The sequence below is a fragment of the Protopterus annectens genome, chromosome 2.part1 (assembly GCF_019279795.1).
Source record: "Protopterus annectens isolate FY-2018-M chromosome 2.part1, PAN1.0, whole genome shotgun sequence".
Lineage (NCBI taxonomy): Eukaryota > Metazoa > Chordata > Ceratodontiformes > Protopteridae > Protopterus > Protopterus annectens.
Genome location: NC_056729.1, coordinates 34,826,667 through 34,844,810, shown reverse-complemented (window position 1 = coordinate 34,844,810; position 18,144 = coordinate 34,826,667). Strand labels below are relative to the sequence as shown.

General features: G+C 47.2%; 1 protein-coding gene across 3 annotated transcripts in view; it reads right to left on the bottom strand.

Annotated features, from left to right (window-relative positions):
* LOC122793954 (pantothenate kinase 3-like) overlaps positions 1-18,144 on the bottom strand; it is a 1,051,947-nt gene that overhangs the window by 550,199 nt on the left and 483,604 nt on the right. For all 3 annotated transcript variants that reach the window (XM_044062003.1, XM_044062002.1, XM_044062001.1), the window contains exon 4: positions 16,927-17,180. In XM_044062003.1, the coding sequence (XP_043917938.1) occupies positions 16,927-17,180 (254 nt within the window). The remainder of the gene's footprint in view (positions 1-16,926; positions 17,181-18,144) is intronic.

Sequence of the window (18,144 nt, the reverse complement as noted above, 5' to 3'; positions counted from 1 at the left end):
AACCAGTGACATCGTGGTCTGGTCCTAGGCAAGGTATGCAGTAAGAATGAAAATCCTTATGAGGTATTTGCTTCCCACAGGAAATACAATTGTTAACTTTTTCTGACATCGGTCTGAGGCAAGAAAAGTTTCCCCAACGGGGTACTTAGCTTTACTGAAGACTTCGGATCTGAAATTCGACTTCGAAAATCTCAGGAGTCGGCCGACCAGCACTTGCGAACTGCTTCTGCTTCGGGCACCGCGCGGCAAGAAAGACTGAAGAAAATGGCGTTGGATGCATTATATATACCCCTGGCGCACTGACGTCAGGGAAGAAGCGACAGCAACCGACGCCGGACCAAGACTTTGGAATTCCGGCTGACTGCGGGACCGCCTGACGACAGGATAACCCAAGTGTGATGACTGCAGCAGGGTAACACGATGAACATCATCCAGGACTGCAACAGTGAATACACTCAAACATCTACATTTATGGTAAGTGTACACAACTGTACTATGTTCTTCAGGTTTCACTGTTGCAGTCATCACACTTGGGTTGATTCCCAAAGCTGAAGTAAAGGGTGGAGGCAGTCACGAAGAGTTGGGGCTGGCTAGAATGCCCTGCAAGACCACGGTTGCAAAGCCTGCCCTAGATTTGGAAAAGATAGGCAGGATGCTTGGTGAAGGTACGAACATAACTCCATGTTGCAACCTCCAGGATGTCCCTGGTAGGGACCCCTCTGAGAAAAGCTTCAGAGGTGGAGGTTGCCCTTGTGGAATGTGTCCTGACCCCCTGAGGGGGTGGTTTCCTGTGGTGTTTGTAACAGAAATATTTACAGTGTGCTATCTATTTGGATATGGTTTGTTTGGATATGGCCTTGCTCTCCGCCCCTGCTGCAAAACTGACTAGCAACTGGTCAGTTTTCCTGAAGGGCTTAAGCCTATCCAGGTAGAATCGGAGCTGTCTGTGCAGGATCCTTTCCCCCTTATTTTGAGGCTTAGGGAAAAAGGTTGGCAAATTAATAGATTGGTTAAGAGCCACATTGGACACCACTTTAGGCATGAAAGTTGGGTTAGTCCTGAGGAAGACCCTGTCAGCATGAAAAATGATGAAGGGTTCCACAGCCATGAGTGCTTGTAGCTCAGACACTCTTCTAGCTGAAGTGATGGCCAGAAGAAAAGCTGTTTTCCAAGAAAGAAATTTTAACTCTGCTGAAGCTGCAGGTTCAAAGGGGGGTAGCGTGAGCTTTTCCAACACAAAGTTAGGGTCCCAAGCTGAGGTAGGAGCTCTTCTGGGCGGCCTTACGTTGTTAGCCCCTCTTAGGAATTGCTTGATGAGAGGGTGAGAAAAGAGAGGTGGCTCTGTGCTGTAATGAGCAGAGATGGCAGAGGCATGAATTTTAATAGAAGTGAAGGATAGGCCCCTGTGAAGCAGGTCTGCTAGGTAATCCAGGATGAGAGGTAGGGAGGGCTGTGCTGGTTCAGCTCCTTTAGCCTGGATCCAGCTGCAATACCTTTTCCACTTGTCAGCATAGGATTTTCTAGTGCTGGGACGTCTGGCCTCACGTATAATGTTCCAGGACTTGCTTGCTTAGGCTGGCCACTGGAGGAGAGGTCAGGGAATAAGCCAGGCTGTCAGGTTCAGGGTTTGCAATTGTGGATGCAAGAATTCTCCATTCTGCAGGGTCAGGAGAGTTGGGATCTGAGGGAGGTGCCATGGGGTAGCGGTGACAGACTGCGCAGTAGTGGGTACCAGTGTTGGCTTGGCCAGTCGGGGGCAATCAGGATTGCTCTTGGTTTTTCCTCCCTTATTTTGAGCAGTACCCTTGTAAGAAGAGGTAGAGGGGACATAGATCGAGAGGTTTACCCATTGGAAGGATAGGACATCCACTTTCCAGGCCTTGCTGTGAGGTTCCCTGGTGCAGAATTTGCTGACCTGGTGGTTGTTCTGGGAGGCAAACAGGTCCACCTTCGGGGTACCCCATTCCTGGGTTACAAGGCTGAAGGTGCTGTGGTTTAATTGCCACTCGTGAGGGTCTAGGAGATTCCTGCTCAAGTTGTCTGCCAGAGAGTTTAGGCTGCCTGGCAGGAATTGTGCTAGCAGGTGAATTTGCATAGATAAAGCCGTGTGCCAAAGGTTTATGGCTAACCTGCAGTGTGGATAAGAGCGAGTTCCTCCCTGCTTGTTGATGTACATCACTGTGGTGTTGTCGGTTTTGATTAGTAGAGGCCCCAGAGAGAGTAGGGGTCTGAAAGCTGTCAGAGCATGCTGAACAGCTAGCATCTCTTTTTGGTTGATGTGCAGATGTATTTGATTTGGGCTCTAGTGGCCCAGAATCCACCTGCCATCCAGGTGTACAACCCAGGCATAGTCTGATGTGTCTGTGGTTAGGGTCTGGGCAGCGTGGGGTTGTGAAAAGGGAAGGCCCTTGTTGTGGTTGCATGCTGCTGCAAACTAAAGAAAATCTTTCCTTAAACAAGTTATCATAAGTATGACAGTTTCCAGGTCCTGAGACTGTTGACACCAAAAGCTTTTTAAGTACCACTGACGTTTCCTCATATGCAGTCTGGCATATGGAATGAGTAGAATGCAGAGAGCCATGAACCCTAGAGCTTGCAGGATTCTCACTGCGGATAACTGGGTTCTGGTGGTTAGTTGAGAGAGGTAGCCTGTCAAATAGGCTTGTTTTTTGGAGTAAGGAATGTCATCTGGGATGTTGTGTCCAGGCTTGCTCCCAGGAATACAATTTTTTTGAGTGGGGACTAGTTTGGATTTCTTTTCGTTTACAGTGTACCCCAGTGAGGTCAGCAGGTCCTTTACAAAGGTCAGGTACTGTAATAAGAAGTTATGTACCTACCATAACGTTCCATGTTAGTTGTCTTCTCGCCTTCTTTCTTGCTGGATGGGTTCGGAGCCGATCCTCAGCTCCGACTCGGCATACTACTAAAGCTCGAGAGCTATTTACTGGCTCGAGGCCTCCTCATATCCCACAATGCTAGGCATCAGATACCCAGATCTTGTTTGGCAGAGCTAACACCATGGAAATTTTTTTTTAAGGACACCTGTCTAAACTACAAGGTTTACCTACAGTACTAAAAACAGAGGAGGACATAACCTAGATAAAACTCAGCCAGAGGAAGAAGGCCTCAAAAGGGATTCTTCTCGGTCTGTCCAGGCTAGGGGGATGGAGGGTGGGACGCAAGAAAGAAGGCGAGAAGAAGACAACTAACATGGAACGTTATGGTAGGTACATAACTTCTTAATGTTAAGTTGTCTATCTCACCTTCATTCTTGCTGGATGGGACAGCGTCCCTAGCACCTTAGTCCTAGGTGGCTCATCGGAACAGACTCTTGAGCACAGTGGAACCAAAATCAGCTCGACTCCTGGAGGCCATATCCAACTTATGATGTGAAATGAAAGTATGAGGAGTAGCCCATGTGGCTGCAGCACAAATAGATTCCATTGGTAGTCTTGCTTGAAAAGCTACCTACGTAGCGAACGCTCTGGTGGAATGAGCTTTTGGTTTTGTAGGGAGTTCTTTATGTCTCAATTGATAAATCAAGGTGATAATAGAGGCCAACCACATGGATAAGGTTACTTTAGAAACTGGCAGGCCCTGCTTGCCCTCAGCATAGGATAGGAAGAGTTGGTCCAATTTTCTTGTTTGTTTAGTCCTATCCAAATAAAAACATAATTGCCTGTGAACGTCCAATTGGTGTAACTTTTATTCAGCTCTGTTTGAATAGTTAGGAAAAAACACAGGTAGATCAATAGCCTGGATTCAGGTTCGTCTCAGAAGGAATTTTGGGCAGAAAAGAGGGATTAGTCCTGAGTGAAACTCTATCCTTGTGAAACACAAGATAAGGAGGACGAATACAGAGGGCTTGAAGTTCCGACACTCTCCTAGCTGAGGTGATGGCTACTAAGAACAGAGTCTTCCAGGAGAGTAATTTTAAGGAACAGGAGGCCGCAGGTTCAAAGGGAGGGAGAATCAAGGAAGTTAATATCAGGTTTAAATCCCACGGAGGCGGAGGATCTCTAACCGGGGGCCTAAGTAAAAAAAGTCTCTTTAAGAAAGGCCTTACAAAGTTTGTGGGACATGATGCTGGTTTCTGACAGGCCAGCATGGAAATTAGCGATAGCAGCCAATTGGACCCTAATGGTGGCAGACGAGGATCCTGCTCGAAAAAGTTCTGCTAAAAAATCTAGAACGTGATGAACTAGGGCTGTAAAGGGGTCTATATTTCTAGCCTCCGCCCAGAAAGAGAAACGTTTCCACTTACTAGCATAAGTCTTCCTGGTAGCAGATTTGTGCGAAGAAAGGATGATTTCACGCACTGGCTGAGAAATATGTGGAAGCCTGGGTAAGGTCAGAAGTGGAGCAACCAAGCTGTGAGGTTGAGAGACTGAAGGGATTGGTGCAGCCCGCCCGATTGATGGACCAAGAGGTCTGGCACTGGGTCCAGATTCCAAGGCTGCTCCAGCAGGTGACGATGCAGGAATGGGAACCAAATTTGTCGAAGCCAGTAAGAGGCAATGAGGATCATCCTAGATCCCAATGCGGTTGCTTTCTGAATTAGTTTGGGAATTAAGGGAAAAGGTGGGAATGCATACAGAAGACCCCGGGGCCAATCGTGAACTAGAGTGTCTCTGCAGGAGTGGCCGGGGAGGGGGAAGAGAGTGAAGAAGTCGTCGCATTTGCTCTTGAGAGTGGTTGTGAAAAGGTCGCAGCAAGGTTGACCTCATCTGCAGAAAATTTTGTCCGCTACTAATTGATTGAGAGATCACTCGTTAGGCATGAGAATAGCACTGCTTAGCCTGTCCGCTATGATGTTGGACTTCCCGGGGATGTGCGTTGCTATCAGAAACCGTTGAGAGGAGATCACCCACTGCCAGAGTCTGAGTGCTTCTCGACATAAGGGATAGGACCTGGTTCCGCCCTGCTTGTTGATGTACCACACTACAGACATATTGTCTGTGTGAATTGCAATAGTCCCGGTGGGTAGAGAGTCCTGAAGAGCTTGCAACGCTAAAAGTACCGCTCTCATCTCCAAGACGTTTATGTGCAGGTGGTACTCTAGAGGTTGCCAAGTGCCCTGGACAGTCCTGCCCTGAAAATGCCCCCCCCCACCCGATCAGGGAGTCATCCGTTGTTACCGTGGCAACAGGAGGAGGAAGAAAGTACAGTTTTGTACCTACCATAAATGTAGATGTCTGATAGGCATGCATCTGCAGTCCTTACAAATGGGTTGTCCTGTCATCAGGCAGCCCTTCGGTCGGCCGGATTCCAAAGTCTGGGTCTGGCCTCGGCTGATGTCGCACTTCACCCGACGTCATAGCTGCAGTTCTTCGGGTATAAAGGCATCAGCCGACGCCATTTTCCTCAGTGTTTCTTGTCCCAGATGCCAGGTGCCCTCTAGGAAGACTAAATTTGGATAAATGCAAATGGTTCCAAATAGTAGAGAGCAAACAAAAAATAAGTATGTATGTACATATATACAAACAAATACACCATAATAGATTCCCCCAGCTAGCTATAAGAAGGGCAAATACCCTAGGAGTACCACAGAGGGGAAGGAGGGTGGGTAATCCTGACTGCAGATGCATGCCTATCGGACATCTACATTTATGGTAGGTACAAACTGTACTATGTCCTTCAAGGATGCATCTGCAGTCCTTACAAATGGGTAGAATACCATAGCCAAACTGGGGGAGGAGGAGAAATAAGATTATGGTGTAGTTAAGATCCCTTGCAAAACAGCAGTGGCAAAACCTGCTCGGGATCTGGAGTATAAAGGTAAATTATAATGCTTGGCAAATGTATGCACGGAGCTCCAAGTAGCAGCCTCTAAAATGTCTTTGGTAGCCACTCCTCGTAGAAAAGCTGTGGTAGTGGCTGTAGCCCTTGTAGAGTGAGGCCTGATGTTTTCTGGAGTTTTCTTCCCATGGTAGGAGTAACAAAATCTAATGCAATTTCCTATCCACTTAGAGATTGTCTGTTTTGAAATTGCTTTTCCTTCCATTCCTGTTGCATATGCTACTAGTAGCTGGTCAGTTTTTCTATTGCCCTTGGTCCTGTCCAGGTAGTAACGCAATTGTCTATGTACATCCAAGGTATGCAACAGTCTTTCTCCCCTGTTCTGTGGGTTGGGGAAGAATGTAGGTAGGTGGATAGCTTGGTTTAAAGATACCCTGGAGACCACCTTTGGCATAAAGGTAGGATTTGTTCTCATGGACACTCTATCTTGATGGAAGATCAGGAAGGGCTGTACTGCCATTAATGCCTGTAGCTCAGATACCCTTCTTGCTGAAGTGATTGCAAGCAGGAAAGCAGTTTTCCATGATAAGTATTGTAATTCTGCTGTTGCTGCTGGTTCGAAAGGAGGGAGTGTCAACTTTTCTAGCACAAAGTTCAAGTCCCATGCTGGCAATGGTGGCTTCCTAGGTGGTTTTACATTTTTAATTCCTCTCAGAAACTGCCTGAGCAGAGGATGCGAGAAGACTGGAGGATCCAGGTTGTATTCTGCTGAAATAGCTGATGCATGAATCTTAATGGAAGAATAGGACAGGCCGTTGTGGAAGAGCTCTGCCAAGTATTCCAGGATGTTGGCTATGTTTACCAGTGACACATTTTCTCCTTTTGCAGTACTCCAAATGTGATATCTTTTCCATTTTGCTAAATAATTTTTTCTTGTTGAGGGTCTGCGAGCCTCCTAATGTCTTTAACCCTTTGGGATAAATTTGGGTTATTTGGTGTTATGCAATGTTCCAGGCAGTCAGCTGCAGTGTTTTCAGGTTTGGATGCAGGGTGCTGTAGTTGTTCTGTGTTAACAGTAAGGGAACCAGGGGTAGAGGCCATATTTGATCCCGAGACATACTCCTCAGTAATGGGTACCAATGTTGTCTTGGCCAGTCCGGAGCTATCAGGATGATCCTTGGACGGTCTTCTTTGATCTTCAATAGCACCTTGTGCATCAAAGGAAGTGGTGGGAATGCATATGCTGTCAGGTTTTTCCAACTGAAAGATAGGGAGTCCACTTTCCAAGCTAGTGGGTGGTACGTCCTTGTGCAGAATTTCTTCAGTTGGTGATTGTGTGGGGATGCAAATAAGTCTATTTGTGGTAGTCCCCATTTTCTTGTAATGGTTTTGAATATGTTCGGATGCAGCATCCATTCGTGGGCATCCGAGGTAGTTCTGCTTAGTATGTCTGCTAGTATGTTTTCTTTTCCTGGCACAAAAATTGCTTGTAACTGAATGTTGAAGCTCAGGGCCACATTCCAGAGGTCCATTGCCATCCGGCATAGAGGGTACGAATGTGTGCCTCCCTGTTTGTTGATGTACCCCATAACTGTGGTGTTGTCTGTCCTTATCAACAGTTGACCTTGTTGAAGAAATGGTCTGAATTGCCAGTTTTACTGCCAGCATTTCCTTTTGATTTATGTGTAGGTGCAGCTGGTCTTGAGTCCATAAGCCTTGTATGCACTTGTCCAGCATGTGCGCCCCCCAACCGAGGTCTGAGGCGTCCGTTGTGATGGTCTGGCTTGGTTGAGTGCTGTGGAAGGGCAGTCCTTTGTTTGATTGACAGGCCTGAGCCCACCATTTGAATTCTTGCTTCAGGCATGGGATTATTGGAATTTGGGTTTCTAGACTGTGCTTGTGCTGAGACCATAAATTCCTTAGGTACCACTGTAACTTTCTCATATGCAGTCTGGCATGTGGAACCAATATTATGCAGGATGCCATGAAACCCAAAGCTTGCAGGACTTTTCTTGCTGTTAGCTGGCTCTGTTTGGTTAATGCCAAGAAGTAGAGAGGGAGTTGCTCCTGTTTTTCTATGGTTAGGAATGGCATTTGTTTTGATGTGTCCAGCTCTGCGCCCAAAAAGGTTATCCTTTGGGATGGTATCAGCCTTGACTTTTTTATATTGACTGTGTATCCCAGGGCTTGCAGTAGATAAATGACCCTTTTCAAGTCTTCTGCTAGTTTGTTTTTGTTGTCCGCTTGTAACAGGCAGTCGTCCAGGTAAGGGTAGATTTGAATTCCCTGAAGCCTGCAATGAGCAATTACTGATGCCAGGCATTTCGTGAACACTCTGGGCGCAGTAGATAAGCCAAAGGGCAATGCTGAGAATTGATAATGCTCTGATCCTGCAAGAAATCTGAGGTAACTTCTGCAATTTGGTCGTATGGGGACGTGCAGGTATGCCTCCTTGAGATCTAGAGTTACCAGCCAAGACTCCTTGCCCAACATGGGAAGAAGCTGCTGTAGGGTCAGCATTTTGAATTTTGGGACAATGAGGTATGTGTTTAAAGCGGACAGGTCGAGAATAGGTCTCCATTGGTTTTCTTTTCTTGGTACCAGGAAGAGCCTGGAGTAAAATCCTTGTCCTTGCTCCATAGATGGTACCTTTTCTACAGCTCTCATCCTTAGTAAGTGAGTTATTTGTTTTAGAGCTTCTGCCTTTTGATTTGGAGGTAGGTTTGGCATTCCTCTCTTCCTTGGTAGAGTATGGAAGTGAAACCTGTAACCTTGGTCTATTGTCTGTAAAATCCACTTGTCTCCTGTGATGTAATGCCAGTTTACTGAAAATAAGGCTAGCTTCCCGCCTAAGGGTGCTTCTAGTTGTTCCCTGGTAGGCGGTGCTAGAGCCAAGTCACTGTGATTGTCTTGTAGTGGTGGTGGCTGTATCTGTGGCTGTACCTCGCTGGTTGTTAGTCTGCCACTGACGCCCCCTGTAGGCACCTCTGGATTGACCCCTGCCTCTTGAGCGCCTATTCCTGCCTCTCTGAGCTCTGGAGGTGTCTGGAAAGGACCAATTTTTGGAGGGCCAATTCCTGCTAAACCTTGGAAGTTGGACCTGTAAGAAATCTTTGACTGTCTGGACAGATTTTGCCTTCTCTTCCATCTTCTTCAGCACCTGTTGTGCAGGAGAGCCAAACAAATTGATCTTGTCCATGGGAGCATCCAGTAGCTTTGATTTAACATGATCTGGTAAGGTTTGCTCTTTTAACCATGCATGTCTTCTGATCACTGTGCCAGTCATGGCTGATCTAAAGGAAGCCTCCAGTGCATCATAGCCGCATTTTAAGGAATGGTTACTGACCTGTTGAATGTTATGTACCATTTCCTGAACAGATTTTTTGTCTAAAGGTTCGTCCGAAGACAGCTTTTTAGTTAACTGGTCTAACATAAATTCTTGATACTGGATCATGTGGAATTGACAGTTCAAGGCCCTAGCTGAAAGAGTAGCAGAAGTGTAAACTTTTTTACCCCATCTCTCTAAGGCCCTGGATTCCCTTTCAGAGGGGAGGGGGTTTTTGGCAGAGGTAGCTGCTACAGCCTTAGGTCCCTAGGAGATAGTTTCGGGATCTGCAAAAGGAGCCTTATACAAATGATAATGTGTGTTCGGAACCCTGTAGTACCTATCGGGCTTAGCAGGGGCCGGAGGAAGTGAATCAGGAGCAGTACAAGCATCATTAAATGCATCATCCACAAGAGGAAGAACTGGAGGAATGGCTAAAGGCCTATGCTGTGGTAAATGCAGAAAGGTTCTAAGCCTTTTTCTAGAGTCTGAAAAATCCTGGCCCTGCCACTGAAATTGTTCCCTCATAGCATGCAAGGTTTCCCCAAAAGAAAATTCCTCTGGCGGAGAGGCAGAAGGAATGGACTCTTCAGCATCAGAGTCTTCATAAGGGGAGAAAGGGCCCTCTGGAGGGTTTGAATTATCTGAATGATCAGAGGAGTCATCTGTAGAAACTGGCTCAGGGGGTTCTGCTCTAGGCCTCTTCTCTGGAGGTGGGTGAGAGGCCCTGTCTGGGTGAGGTTGGGATCCCCGGATCAAAGAAATGAGATCCTCTGCTAGAGTAAGCATTTGTGAACTAGAGCTAGGCCTGTGAGAGGGGGTCTTAGCAGGCACAGTTTTGGCAGATTTTGCTGCTTTAGCCCTGGCAAAGGCCTTAATGGACATGGCTGCAGGTGGCCTAGCAGCTCCACGTGCAGGGGTTGAAACATCCAAGGGAATAGTGTCAGATAATTCCTGAGAAACTGCAACAGCAGCTGGGATGTCAGAAGCCGATTCCACCAGGTTGGAAGAGGCCTCGGTAGAAGGTAAGTTTTCGGCTGAAGGAAGAACCGCTAGCTCGGTTTCAGCCGAAACCGAGACACTGGCGGTTGGCTTAACCGCGGTTTTGGCCGAAACCGCGGACCGCGAGTGTCGGTCCTTCTCCTTGCGTTTTTTAGAAATTTGCGTAGTCGGAGGATCCGACGGCATAATATAAGCAAAATCGGGCGAAAAACTCCTCAGCAAATTCAGACCGACGCCTAAGCGTCCGCCCGGTTAAAGAAGCACAGGCTAGACAAGCTGCTACGTCGTGGTCTGGGCCTAAACAGGGTAAGCAGTAAGAGTGGAAATCTTTATGAGGTATTTGTTTCCCACAAGTTAAACAGTTATTCACTTTTTCTGACATCGGCTGAGGCAAGAAAGAGTCCCCAACGGGGTACTTAGCTTTTTAGAAGTCTTCGGTAGTAGTATTCGGTAGTAATCTCTGGTTCTGACCGACCGGCACTTGCGAACAGCTTCTGCTTGGCACGCGGCAAGAAAGACTGAGGAAAATGGCGTCGGCTGATGCCTTTATACCCGAAGAACTGCAGCTATGACGTCGGGTGAAGTGCGACATCAGCCGAGGCCAGACCCAAACTTTGGAATCCGGCCGACCGAAGGGCTGCCTGACGACAGGACAACCCATTTGTAAGGACTGCAGATGCATCCTTGAAGGACATCAAACGGTCTGCCCTGAAGTACTTGAGAGGAGGCCATCCACCAAGAAAGTTGGTCTTTGCATGATTGGGTGATTATTATGTTGTGAGACATCGGAAGCTGTTGAAACGACCATTGGGTAAAAAGCATCCATTGAAGAATCCACATGTGAAAACGAGCCAGGGGAAGTAATGTGATTGCTGTTGCCATGAGACCCAATGTTTTCAGTACAAATCTGGCCTGAATTCTCTTGCACTATAGTAAGGTCTGGACATGTCAGCGAATGTCTGATACTCTTTCTAAGGGAAGTTTTGCCGACAACTCTTTTGTATTTAATCTTACGCCTATAAAGGTTATAGACTGACAAGGTGACAATGCAGACTTTTCGAAGTTTATAGAGATACCTAGCTCGGAGCAAGTTTGGATGGTACAATCCCTGGCTCGTAGTAGCTGATGCCTGCTGGAAACAGTCAAGAGCCAGTCATCTAGATATGGAAACACCTGGAATCCTCGCCGTCTCAGGTGAGCGGTAACCACTGCCATGCATTTGGTGAACACCCTGGGGGCTGTGGTGAGACCAAAGGGCAGGACTCTGAACTGATAGTGACTGGCTCCCAGCCGGAAGCGGGGAAACCTTCTGGAGCGCCTGTGCATTTTGATATGGTAGTATGCATCCTGAAGGTCTATGGAGAACATCCAATTGTCCTGACCCAAAAAGGGTAGAATGGACTGAAGCATGACCATCCGGAACTTCGTTCTTTGAACAGATTTGTTTAACCTGCTGAGATCCAAAATGGGTCTCCAGTCCCCTGTCTTTTTTGGTACCAAAAAGAACTTTGAGTAAATTCTGGATCCTTGCTGATCTGCTGGGACTGGCTGGATGGCCCGTTTTTCTGGCAGTTTTAAAATTTCTGGCACTGCTTGTTCCCTTAGACCAGGTGGAACATCTGGAAGGGACTTGGTTGCTTGTACAGGGGTGTGGATAAAGGGGATTTTGTAACCCTCGGATATGATAGACTGTACCCATTTGTCTTGTGTGACGAGTTGCCAGGCTTCTGGGTACAGTGACAATCCTCCCCCGACTGCCTCCAAAGCTGGACAGTCGGGCAAGCCCCTCAGGGGCGTTGAAAGGGTTTGTCAGAGAAAGATTCTCTGCTACCCTGATTTTGCGGACCCCCTCTGCCCCTCGGGCAGCGTCTATTATTGTTCCCTCCCCTGCCCCTGGTGGGAAACTCACCACTTGTGTCAGGCACGACTCCCTGGGGTTTCCGAAACCACAATTTTCCACTCTTCTGACCTTTAGGGTATGGTCTAGAGGGAGTAGAAAAACGGACTCCCACGGCAGAGAGAGTCTTGCCTTCCTGCTCACACCTGGTAAGGGTATCCTTCACCTGTGGTCCAAACAGAGCCGAACCATCGAAGGGGGTATTGGTGAAGGATGCTTTAAAGGGGTCAGCAAAGTTACATAACCGCATCCAAGCATGTCTTCTCAAAGCTACGCCTGTACCTGCAGCCCTACTTGCCCCATCGGCTGCATAAGAAGTGAGCCGCATGGAGGAGTTGACTATAGAGTTAAGGGTCGCCAGTTGGGAGTTAATCTTATCCTGAGACTCTGATCCTAAAGGGTATCACCCAGTTCCTTGAGAAGATCCCTTTGAAGGCGGGTGAAATGGCACAGATAATTCAGCGACCGCATTGAAAAAGTTGCTGAAGAAAACATCTGCTTCCCGTACCTGTCCATTGTCCTAGATTCTTTATTAGGTGGATGGACAGGCACCGAAGAGTCAGCCAACTCCTTCTTAGTGGCTGCTGCCACCACCATGGCATCAACAGGGACACCTTTTGTCAGAAATTGTTTGTCGGATGGGGCTGTAATAAACTTACTGGGCCTGCGGGAAGTTGGTTCCACTGTGTCCGGGGCTGTCCACGCCTTTCGAGCCACCACTTCCATGAGCGGGTCGAAAGGTGGAGAGACACCCAGGAGGTGGATGGGCGAGAACCAAATGCGTCCAGGTACACCGACTCGTCCTTGGAAGGGTTAAGGGCAGTCCAGTTTCCCCTATGCCTAAGGATCTCTAGGATGTCTGAAAAGGAGACATCCTCAGAGGGGGACCTTGGGAACCCTTCCGAATCCTCCAAGTCGGTATCAGACGTGACTGCCTCGGGGGAGTCAACATGTTTCCTCTTACATTTTCTCTTCCGAGGGGGCTCCTCTGAATAATCAGGGGAGGCCTCGGAAGAAGAAGATGCGCCCAATGGGGCGACCTGGAGCGTCTGTTCTCCACGCTTGGGGTCAGGAGGGTGGACAGAGACTGATGCAGGCACCATGGAGGGAGGAGCCGAAGAGGCCGATTGTGGAGCCGACATGGGAGTCAGCACACTCCTCATGACCTCGAAGGCGCCCCTATCAGGCAGAGAAGAAGGTCCCCGCTCCAAAGAGACGTGAACCCCTCCCAGCACCAAGAGGGACGGCTCAGAGGCCGATGTCTGGGCCGAGCTCACCTGCGCCGAGGCCCCGAGAGGGAGAGCAGGGTCGGACAAGGGTCCGATGCCACTCGTCCCCTCGGAGCCGACGAGGGAGTCTCGGCACCCGGATCCCTCCAAGGACAAAACCAATGAAGAGATCGGAGCCGACGAGGGAGCCGAAATGTGTGGTATCGGCTCCGACGTTCCTACGATTCGAGCCCCGACGAGCTCTGGCTCAGAACACAGTGGTAGAGTCGGAGGAGGAACTGCTGAAGACACAGGGATAGCCACAGTCTGTTGAGAAGGGCTGGTCAACATTTTGGCCAGGGCCTGCGATTTTAGGAGCCTACTGACCACCCTCTCCAAGTCATGATTCATAGGTTCATAGGCTAGTACTAGGCTAACTGCCCTTGCAAGCCATTTTAAGCCTAGCCAGTTATCCCCTGTGAGATTCAAACCCTGTACCTTGTGTTTGTAAAGCAAACACCTTAACCATTAGGTCACCCTCCCAACCCTTAGGGCACCCTCCCAACGGATAGCCTGGAAGACCGAGAGGAGTGGGACCTATGGCTTCGCTCCGATTGAAGCAATGGAGACCTCGGAGCCGAACGAACAGATTCTATAGAGGGGGACTTTGAACGTTTTCGGCTCAGAGAAGGTTCCAACACTAAGGTTGGAGCCGACTGAGGTCTCGAGATGTCGGTTCCAGCCGGAATCGACGAGGAGGCAGGAGCTCCGCTCGGTGACGGCTCCGAACAGGGAGCCGATGGTTTAGCGGGCTTTAAGGATTTTCCCGACGGAGGTTTAGTCGGGGATCCTTCTGGCTTAAATAAACCTCTCAAAATGAGCTTGTTCCTACGCTCCTGCAGGACTCTCGGGCTGAAGGCGTGGCAGACCGAGCAGGAGTCCTGCAGGTGTAGTGGACCCAAGCAATAAACACAAGAAGTGTGACCGTCTGTCAGAGACATCTTCTGACAGCACGAGTCACACTTCTTGAAACCTGAAACTTTGGTATCTTTAGACATATTAGTAATGGGATACACCAAAGGGAAAAAATAACTAGTGCTTAATCAAGGCACACACACACACGCACTAGATAAAACTAACACTAATAATAACTATAACCACACAACTACTTTACTACTAATAAAAATATACAAATATACAAGACTCAACTAATTGTGGCTAAACAGGGCCTAACACTACCCTAACAGGGGGGGGGGGGGGGGAAGAAACTCTCTAACAACAAAAACGAGTTTCTGAGTGGGATAACAAGGGGTACACAATCTATTTAAACTAACAGGGAAGGATTATCTAAAAATAAGACAATATAACACAAGAAAAGATTTATACAACCTGGAGCCAGTAAAATCGCAACCTCGTAGCTGAAGCGGCAAATGAGATCTGGGTATCTGATGCCTAGCATTGTGGGATATGGGGAGGCCTCGAGCCAGTAAATAGCTCTCGAGCTTTAGTAGCATACCGAGTCGGAGCCGAGGATCGTCTCCGAACCCATCCAGCAAGAATGAAGGTGAGATTGACAACTTAACATTGGGTCTAATGAGTGTCGAGTAGAGGGGAACAATGACCTCTTTTTTCCTGGATGAGAATCCTTTTATGATGAGGTGTGCCACGTATAAGGACTTCCTGACTACTGTGGCGTTGTGACCATCAAAGGAGAGACTACTGTCCACCTGGGTCCCAAGGTCTCTTATCACACACATTCGGTGTTAAGTAGATTGCTGCCAATGTGGTAGTTCATGGGTACAGAGAATTTACCAAAGGAGATGACACTGCACTTTTTGGCATTGAGCTTGAGGCCATGGCTCTGACACCAGGCATCTGTCTCATTGAGACCCTTCTGTAGGACGTCCACATCATTTGGGGACTTGACTATGGGTCCTAGTTTGCAGTCATCTGCAAAGTTTGTTAGCCAGAGGCCATCTGTGTTAGCCTGTACTTCAGAGAAGTAAATACCAAACAGGAGAGGTCCCAGGACAGAACCCTGTGGTACTCCACTTGTCACTACTTTGAGGTCAGATTTGGAGTCTGCAACTTTTACAGTGTGGGTTATATCAGTGAGCCAGTTGGCAACCCATCTTGTGATGTAGGGATTTATACCTAGTTTAGTGAGTTTAGCTATAATTCCAGAATGACGGATGGTGTTGAAAGCCTTGGCGAGGTCAAGATAGGCTGTGTGAACCACCTTACCCTCATCTACGGCTTTGGTGACTGCCTCAAAGAAGTGAATCAGGTTCAGGAGGCATGATCTGCCTTTCACAAACCGGAACAGGGTGGGATCCAGAGTTTGGAGGTTACCAGTGTCTTTGTTTATGAGTTCCATGATGATATGTTCCATGGCCTTGCAGACCAGGCTCGTCAGGCTAATAGGTCGATTGTTCCCGGGATCAGTAGTGGCTCCCCCTTTGTGGAGTGGGATACCTGTTGCTGTGCGCCATTCAGTGGGCACAAAGCCTGATGCAAGGCTATTATTGAACATGGTGCTTAAGTGGGTTGCCAGTTCATTCTGAAGTTCGTGTAAAACGCAGCCTGGGATGTTGTCCGGTCCCATGGATGATGTGTTTTTGGCTTTAGAGAGTGCAGCTTTTACCTGTGTAGTTGTGATTACAGGGACCTGCATTCTTCCTGTATAAATATGGGCCCTTCCAACATGCATCCAACAAGGCAGCCAAAACAGGAAGAGGATTTATGCACATCAGCAAGTCTAATGGCATTAGAAATAATATTCTGGCTAAGGATCTAATCCTCTTCTTCAACATCAACAGAATGGTTTGGAGGGACAGGTACATCTCGCAGAGGATACCGCTGCTGTGGAACAGACTCCCCATCCACATAAAACAAAGCTTCTCCCTCTCTGTCTTTAACTGCAACTTAGATCAATGGATGGGAAACAGAAAATTTATCCCAGGACTATCCCCTATACTATTAATGGACAGAGGTCGCTCCTAAATGATTTATCCCATGCATGGGTCCACTCAAATTATCTATGGTATGATTCAAAGTTATTCTCTTAAGGGGTAATATACAATTATCAACTATGGGATGGGTAAGGCCAATCTATAACCAAACAGGATAGCTTACTTCGAGCACAAAAAGGGAAACTGGCTAGGCTTAAAATAGCCTGCAAGGGCAGATAGCCTAGTACTTACCTAAGAACCTATGTTTCTGATGGACTGAGGCAACCTGCAAATGTTTGACTACCCGTGCCCTAGCTTACATACACCCCTAAAAATAACATCTAGGGCAAGAAACTTGTTGGATACATTTGGGATGTATGGCTAGATGTAAAAGGCCCTTGTGGTCGATAGCCTACTATATACAGCTATGAAAAGGCCCCCACCTTCTTCCTCATGCATATCCAAGCACACACTCAAATTACTTCCTCGGGTGAAAATTGTGAACAGCAGATATAGTACTACCTCTTTGAATCAGTCTCTGCAAAAATTATTTTATCAAGCACCTGTCTTCAAAAAACTGCTGAATGTCTTTTGTGGGGTCTTTCATGGACCCTTAACTATCTGACAGTCTACTAATACCTCCAAGTCATCACTTATTGGAGGTATGTACCACCATCACCATATTCGAAGTAGGGTTTAATAAAGTGTTTATCAAAACAGATCTTCTTTGGACAGCAGTACCCAAACTGTAACAGTACCTCAGTCTCGTGACATTTAAAATAAGGGCCACACAAATATCATTACCTGGTCCCAGTTACCCTTTTATAGTTGTCCTTTGAGTAAACGGCAAGAATGCTAACACCAGAGCCAATGTTCACCAAGAGAAGTGGATATGGGTTTTCCAGATTGTAAGGCATCTTCTGGCACTTCTCTGGATCGGAGGCATTTTCAAAATAATAACACTCTGAATGCCCATTAAAACTTACAGAGTCTATATAAAGAACTCCCTTTATCAAGCAGTCAAGTTCATCCAACTTCCGGAGACGTAAATGAGCCATCTATGGAGAGAAAAACATACCTTTATGAAATAAGCATCATGTCAGAATTCTACTGCATAAACATTAACAAACACAATATTCTCAAAATGAAGAAGCATTCATGATTACAATTCCTACAGGTTTCCTGTCACCTCATCTTCTAGAAGCAGTGCATCTCTATTATGAGCAAAATATTTATGCAATACCTTAAGCACCACATGTTTTTGTCATCTGTCATAGATACTACATTAGTGAAAAAAGAAAAAAAAAACTTTCAGAAGACATTTTACCTCCTGCCTTATTAAACAATAAACATTTTTAATTGTTTTTATCACCCTGCTCCCCACACTTCACTGGCCTATTTATTCCTCATAAGACAAGGGCCATTCTTGGCTCATTTGTTCCCCAGGATGCAATAGCCGATCATGGGGATGTTATTCTGGCTACAGAATTTTTTTTATGTTGCCCTAACCACAGCTACTGTGGTAATAAGAGTTTCTCCATTGGTGCAGAAGGCCTTCCTATGCCTTATTTGTGTAAGTGTACCTGCTACTGGACATGACAGAATCACCTAGAGCCATACTTTACACTGCTGAGTGGCTAATCTTGCCACAGCATGCAGTCTGTGATCCGTGTTCTCCTATGGTGAGGATACTGCGCACCACAGTAGATGCCCAAAGCGATTGGTCTATACAAATCTTTCCCCAATAGGGCACTATGTAGAGTATTTGCTGCTGCTCACAGCTCCATTCATTGGTGAGTTTGAGATGAAAACATTCAGCATGTTTTTTCCAGAGGTGAGAAGAATCCCACAGAGACACAGAAAAACATGCAAACTCCAACAGGCATTAGCTGGAGCTCAGGATCGAACCTTGTATCTTGTGCATGGGAGGCAAACACCCTAACCATTATGCCATCTGCTAATAGTGTTTGGTCTCACAGAAGGGTTCCCCCAGTGGGAATGGGTGAGCACCACGTTTCAGCT